This window comes from Aplysia californica, unplaced genomic scaffold (genome assembly GCF_000002075.1).
Source record: "Aplysia californica isolate F4 #8 unplaced genomic scaffold, AplCal3.0 scaffold00163, whole genome shotgun sequence".
In the NCBI taxonomy this organism is placed as follows: domain Eukaryota; kingdom Metazoa; phylum Mollusca; class Gastropoda; order Aplysiida; family Aplysiidae; genus Aplysia; species Aplysia californica.
Window position 1 is genome coordinate 1,334,990 of NW_004797433.1, and position 7,220 is coordinate 1,342,209.

Sequence of the window (7,220 nt, forward strand, 5' to 3'; positions counted from 1 at the left end):
GAGAGAGAGAGAGAGAGAGAGAGAGACTGATCTGTGTACCATTGTAGCTCCTTCATTTTTCGTGACGCTTGTGTGACGGGAAAAGTTTCAAGCGGCTCTTGGCGTGATTTAAGCGGGTGACACGCTCGTTATAGCTCGGTGCAGACAGTCTCGCAGGCTATTTTGACATCATACGTGCATCTCAAAAAAGTAACGGAGCAGGGATAAGATTAGTAACCAAAAAAGTAGTGAACTCATCTTGCATTTCACTGGCTATTATATTTTCTTGCTTAATGATTACGTTAATCAATAAAAATGAGAATACGAGCTAAAACTAAAAGGAGCATTTTGTTGCTGAGGCTGTTTTGGTTTTATTTCTTTGTATTATAATATGGTGATTAGATGCTCTACGCCACATTATTAACCGCCCCCGGCAGTAATGTTTGGGTCCTCTCTTAATGGCATATTAATTAGATTAAATTATATGTACAGGAATAGATTATACTTAAGACCCCCCCCCAAAAAAAAAAAGAAAGCAACAAAAAAACCCTGCTAAATAAAGTCTTTGCATGGGTATGCCGATGAAAAGGAACAAATTGTATGTTCTGTAATGGCTCTTCCCGCGGCTACGTCAAAACCACTTATTTCCAGATTTCCCCAGAATCGCTCCGCTTCCTGTACAAGACTCCATCTGGGGCCGTTCTTTCATTCGGTATCAATTTTGTCCGGTGCCATTTCCTTGAGGCATGCATGGGCTCGAGTGGTTAAGTGCCCAAACTATTGCTTTCAAATCCGCTCTTTTTATCATAGACCAAAGTGCTAAGCTGCTTAGTTCACTTTTCATCTTCTTCTTCCTTCTACATCTTCTGTCTCTTTCTCTGCGGGAGGGTGGTAACCCCTCTTTTGTTTCCGTTTTGTGTCTCTTTTCCCCGGGCTCTAAATGATCGTTATTGTGTAGATGTGCTTTAAACTCAAATTCGAACTCTGCCTGTCCGTCCGCCCGTCCGTCCGTCCGTCCGTCCGTCCGTCCGTCCGTCTGTCTGTCTGTCTGTCTGTCTGTCTGTCTGTCTGTCTGTCTGTCTGTCTGTCTGCAACCTTATTTTTTCCCTTTCACGTACCATTGGAAACATTATGTCAGATCTTTGGTTCCCGCCTCCTAGTTAAGTGAATTACACATGGTTATGTAAGACAAAAGTGTGAAAGTGGATGGTTGGCGGGTGCTCTGGTGTGGTTTGCTTCTTTTTTCCTATCAAACATCTGTCGTCCTTATCTCCCCTTCTTGTTTTGTTTTATGTTTGTTACTCTTTTGTAACACCTCAAATCTTCTTGCACTCATATGACCTTATGCAGTTGCGAGCGCAGTAAAACCTCTACCAAAGAAAAAAGTGTGACGCCCTACCTATTTCTTTTACATATGAACACGTTGTATTCTTTTTTTCCACTATAGTGATGAACCGTACTTGTTTGCTTGTCTGCGTTGAAAGGAAAACACATGGACTCTGAAAAAGACATTAAGCGTTGTGGTAAACGAATGACCGACAGAAACCAACAGCGCATTAAGAGACATTCTTGTAACACCCTCCGACAACTGAAAGTGTACAACAATATGTATTTCTCTTTCCCTGGGCCCACGTCGATGCTCTTCACTGTGTAATAATGATAGTATGGGTCATGGGATATGAATGCTATCCATTATCTTTATCGTACACAAGCTGTTAGAATGACTGTGCTCAGCAGTAATTCAGCCGGCTTACATTATGTACTTCCGTGGGGTATTCAATGGGCATGTGGCTGTTAGAGAGAGCAGACACCAGGCCAGGGGTCACCATTTTCCCACGCTGTCATGCGATGGTTGAGTGGTGTAAGCTCTACGCCACGTCTCACTATTCTTCTTTTCTTTGTTGTATAGTTGTATCTATGTTGGTGGTGTGAGGGTGCCACTGGTAGGTCTTATTTCTTTTTTTCGTCCTCCTCTGTTTCTCCGTTGTTTCTGCCTGTGTGTTTTGTGTTTGTTGGTTGACGGAGGGCGCCACTGGTAGGTCCTTCTTTTTTTTTGTCCCCTCTGTGGCTTCTGTCAATCAGTCTCGGTTCGTTGGTGATTTGCGGGTGCTCTGATGTGGTTCGCTCCTTCTTTCCTATCAAACATCTATCGTCCTTATCTCTCCTCCTTCTTTTTTGTGTTTGTTAATCTCTTGTAACACCTCTAATCTTCGGCACTTATATGAACTTATTGTGTTGCAAGTGCCGTAAAACTCTTACTAAAACTAACTCGTCTCGGTTCTTTCCTGCACTGTCCGACCATCATCGTGTTATTGTACTCCTCTTTACTTGTTTCTTGGTTTTTCACTTTCTTAAACTTTTCGTCACATTAGCGATGTGTTTGTCTTTTCTCAAGCTGAACAGTAGAGCGGAAAATGTCTTTTGTCGTGCTGACTCCATTCGCGACGACATTCCCCTGAAAGAGATTGCAAAACCAACTGTAACTTACACAACAACAACACCAACTGCAGCAGCAGCATCAACAGAAACAACAAGCGCGACAGCAAAACGTAATAGCAAAAGCAGGAAGATTATATTGCTACTGCAATTAATGTATTAGGGTAAACATGTTTTTTTTCAACTGTGAATTATAAAATACTGCAAAATAAATGAATATATGCGAACCATGGGTTTAGCGTTTTATATATAAATTAATCGTTTATCTCTCTATCTCTCCCTCAGACCTAGCGGCTGCGAGTCGCCAGTAAGTGACTTCGAGTCAAGGACACCCAAGGGTCGTGGCAAGCGCACGTGCAGGAACTCCGTGCAGACCAATGAGCGCCTCCCAGAGGGACGTCGTCTGCGGAAAGGCAGGAGAGGCACAGTGAACAGCAACAGCAGCAATTTCATGGCACCTCCCAGCCCGGCTAAGTCCGATATCGCCAGCTGTAACGTGAAGAGGAAAGCGCGGGCGGCTGAGCCGGAAGCAGAGAAGGCCAAAAGAAGTCGGTCGTGCTCGCGAGGAGCTGGGGCTGATAGTCCCACCACAGACGGCTACATCGTGTGTCCGGAGCCGAATTGTCATAAAAAGTATAAGCACATGAATGGGCTTAGGTACCACCGTACGCACGCGCATCGAAAATCCTCCGTCACTGATGATGTTAGAGACGAGGAGGATGATGAGGAGGATGAGGAGAAGCCGGAGAAGAAAGAGAAGACTACATTGTCGGAGAGGGCTGAGAGAATGAGGGCGAAGGAAAGGCAGCGACTGAAAGAGCAGCAAAGAAACTCTGATAGAGACTCTAAAGATTCTATTGACGACGACATTCCCCTGAAAGAGATTGCAAACTCTTGTCGAGCGAACCAGAACTCTGAAAATAATAGTTCTAATAAAAACGGGTCAGACGAAGTGACAGTTTTCACCAGTGAGTCCGGTTCCAGTGTTGCGGTCAGTACAATGGGTAGCAAAATTGACCCTCAAGTGGTGCTCACCAAAACAACGGTTCACTTACAACAAAAAGAGTCAGCCACGGGAAGTGTGGTTTCCACTTCTGGGGGGAAGAAGAAAGATGCTAATGCATCGTCAGATTCACACTCTTTATCGTCGACTTCATTGTCATCAGCGTCCGCTTCTGCTTCCTTGTCGTCCTCATCTTCAGTGCCTTCTTCCGTCTCGGCGTCTTCCGAGAGCTCCTCGTCCCAGGCCCCTGTAAATAACGTCACGTCATCCTTGTCATCATCCAGCAACAGCATCAACCCGTCTCTGCCCGTGATGACCACCCTCCGGTCCCCCATCACCTCCCAGGTGTACCAGATCACCCCTACAGGCTGTCTAGGCGGCGTCCCCTTTGTGTCGCAGTCGGGAGCTTCGTCTGGTCTGGTCTCGGCTCCCACAATGCCCCTGACCGCTTCCTCCTCCAGTCAACAGCAACAGCCTCCCTCGTTGACCAGTGCGACCACCACAACCTCAGTATTAGGCGTTACCCTTCACGCAGACAGATTAGGTCCTTCCAGTAACAAAACTGGAGGTCCGAATAGCAAAGGTGGTGTGGTGACATCAGCCCGTCCTATCGTTCCTGCTCCCTCACCTCAAATGGCTGGTATTGGGTCGCCAATTGGTCATGCTGCCAATGCCTTGTCTTCCGTGAGTTCGCTGCATGCAGCATCTCTCAAACCGATCCAACCTAAACCCACCGTTATGGGCGACTATCCGTCTATCAGCCCGGCGTTGGCCGATCTGAACAGAGACAAAAATCGGAAAGTAAAAAAGAAAAAGGACAAAGAGGGCCAAAGCCCAGGCTCGATAACGCCGGTCAACGTCAGCTCTCCCGACAGCAGAGGACTGTTTGCGTCACGTGATCCCGGTGCGCCCGACCTGGGTTCTCAGGACGACCACAGAGAAGACAATTCTGCTTTGAGAAAATCGTCAACTGGCACTCCGTCCAAACCTTTGAACGTTACAAACAGTTCCTCGTTCGGCAGTTCCAAGCACACGTCTTCACCATTCCAAATGTCTTCCGGTATGGGTGGGCCAGATCAGCATCACTTGACCACTCGAGTGGCTGTCCCTCCCTCCACATTGTCTGTGGGACCAGCGGGCAGTTCTGACCCGAAGAGTCCAATCACGGAAGACGTACACAGTCCGGCCTATTCAGACATCTCTGACGCTAACGATAGTGGCTCTCCTGACCAACAGGACAGTCCCTCAAAGAAAGACGGTTCGCTGAAAAAAGACGGCCAGTTGAACGGACCCCAACATGGTTTAGGCCCCGATGGAGCTCCGCTTCCGGCACATTTCAGCAACATGTATTATTTTGGAGGACCTCCAAACTATCTACCACACGGGTTAGCCCAGCAAATGGGCTCTCCAACGCTCTCAAAAGGAGGGTTACCCAAGAAAGATGGCAGCGAAGATGGTAGACCTTCCAGTCGCGGGGACGATCCCAATGGGGAGAAGAAAGATGGCGGTGTCCCTGGTGGTAAAACAGGTGCTCAACAGGAGGCAGAGCTTCAGCAGAAGTCCTTGATTAACTATTACGCCCACCTGCATGGCGTCTCGCCCGCCGCTGTACAACTACAGTACAATATGGCTGCCTACAACCCCCCCTCCCTCGATCCGTACGCTGCGCAGGTCTTGGCGCAGCAAGACCCGGTGTTCAGACAGCATCTCGCGGAGCACCAGAAGAGACTTCTACAACAGCAACAACAACAGCAGCAGCAGGATATGGCAAGTAAAGGCGATGACAGCTCTGAGAAACGCACTCCTTCGGGAATAAATCCTGCCAACAGATTCATGGGTGGCCCAGGGTTTGACAGCTCTAAGGGAGGCTTGCCCGGGGTAGCTCATGGCACGGACAATCTGGGGGAATCAAAGAGGATGGTAGAGGACGGAGAGCAAAACCTGAGAGACAAACAGAGTGAGAATCATCAGATTCTGAAAGAGAATATTGAACTTAAGTCGCAAATGGGAGTCATCCATCCTGACCAACAGAATTATCATTTAATAAAAGAGCAACAGCAACAGCAACATTTGCACAATCAGTTGAGGAGAGCTCAGCTCTTCCACCAACAGCAGCAACAACAACAACATCAACAACAACAACAACAACAACAACAACAACCAGCAGCAGCAGCAGCAGCAGCAACAAAAACTGTATGAGTCACAGTCACAGCGGTTGGATAAACGGGGTAAAGGTCCCTCTGATATGATCTCTTCAGGCCCTTCTAGACCGCACGATATGAAGTCCGGGGATTTGATCCCTCTCGACAGCATCAAGAAGGAAATAGTGCATTCTAAAGACGGCTCTAGGCCTGACTCCAGAATTTCTGTTGGGGGACCTGACGTGAAACGGTACGACGTAAAGGAAGAGATTGGTTCAAGACCACCCTCTTCTTTGGACATGAACTCCAAGTCACGACCGCCAAGTCAGTCAAACACAGCAAACATTCCAGGCGGTGGTGGTGCTCCATCTTCGTCGTCGTCCTCATCATTACCGTCATCGTCTTCGGCTTCATTGTTATCGTCCCAGTCCCTCCCAACCACCCACCCAGCAGCTGTGATCAACTCCTTGACGCCCCCCACCCCCATCTCCGGGGCTGGTTTTCCTTATGCGTCCTACTACCCGCCCCACCCGATGTACAGGGCGCTGAATCATCATATTATCGGATACGCCGGTGCCCCACCGGGGCCTTACATCCACCCTTCACAGATTGGATATCGCATGCCCGGACCTGTCGACGTCGACGGAAAAGTGACGCCCTCGGACGCCACGGCGGCGGGTGTCGGCGGCAAGAGCGGTGGACCTCCTGGAGGATTACTGGACCCTGTGGATAGTGTCAAAGGCGGCGCCGCCGGTGGAGCAGGCGTCATCGCTTCGCCCAGTGACGTCAGCGGAGGAGTACTTGTTGGCAGTGGCGTTCCTTCCTCGTCCGGCGGGTTGGGGGCTCCTCCAGTCCACAAAATTCACGAACTTCAAGAGAAAGGCCGACCTAGCCCTGGCATCCGCTCACCCACCCCGTCTAAGTCGGGTAGTGGTGGGGGCGGCGGTGCCGGCGAGACTGGGTCTGGCAGTGGATCTGGAGGGCCCCCCACCCCTGGATCCGCGGATAAGATTAAGGAAAAGCAACGGGAGTACACGAACTCACCACCCACCCAGAGGCACGTGCACACACACCATCACACGCACGTGGTGGGCGGATTCCCCACTCTCTACCCTCCGGAAGCCTACAGTGGTGAGTCACGAAGAAGTCGTCCCACTTCTTACTGTCTTTCTGTGACCCTCAGTCCCCAGGATTCCCCTAGGCTGTGATGATTATTACTTTGTTTGAATTCCACGTGTGTTTGTGTCTTTGTAATGCCTGTCTTTGTCTGATTACATGTAGCTACTCATTAATGTTACGTCTTTTTGTCTAACGTGTGTGCTTGTAATTGGTGGGTGTTACGGTATGGTCTACTCCTTATTCTTTAAAGAAAGTATTTCTGCTGTCATTGTCTGCTTTCTGTTGAACGATGGGCGTACGTGGGTAGTTGGCGGGTGCTCTGGTTTGGTTTGCTCCTTCTTTCCTATCAAACATATATCGTCCTTATCTCCCCTCCTTTTTTATGTTTGTTACTCTCTTGTAACACATATAACCTTCTGGCGTTCATATGACCTTATGCAGTTGCGAGCGTACGTTATTGTGCTCACTCTACGTAAACTTCAGCCTTTCTGCAAACTCCTTTGTAGTTTTATTTATATATATATATATCTATATATATCTAT

General features: G+C 48.5%; 2 protein-coding genes across 2 annotated transcripts in view; both read left to right on the forward strand.

Annotated features, from left to right (window-relative positions):
• The window catches only part of LOC101860411 (zinc finger protein 608), a gene marked incomplete at its 5' end in the record, with an annotated part of 49,529 nt that extends 43,912 nt beyond the window's left edge, over nucleotides 1-5,617 (forward strand). Inside the window, 1 exon segment of the mRNA XM_013082191.2 lies at nucleotides 2,701-5,617. Coding sequence (XP_012937645.2) covers nucleotides 2,701-5,617 — 2,917 coding nt within the window.
• Nucleotides 5,564-6,690, forward strand: LOC118477645 (collagen alpha-1(I) chain-like; the record flags this gene model as incomplete). Its single annotated transcript, XM_035969625.1, is given in 1 exon segment — nucleotides 5,564-6,690. A coding segment is annotated over 1 exon segment (1,027 nt), but the record flags the coding sequence as incomplete, so codon positions are not given.
• Between the last annotated feature and the right edge of the window lie 530 nt (nucleotides 6,691-7,220).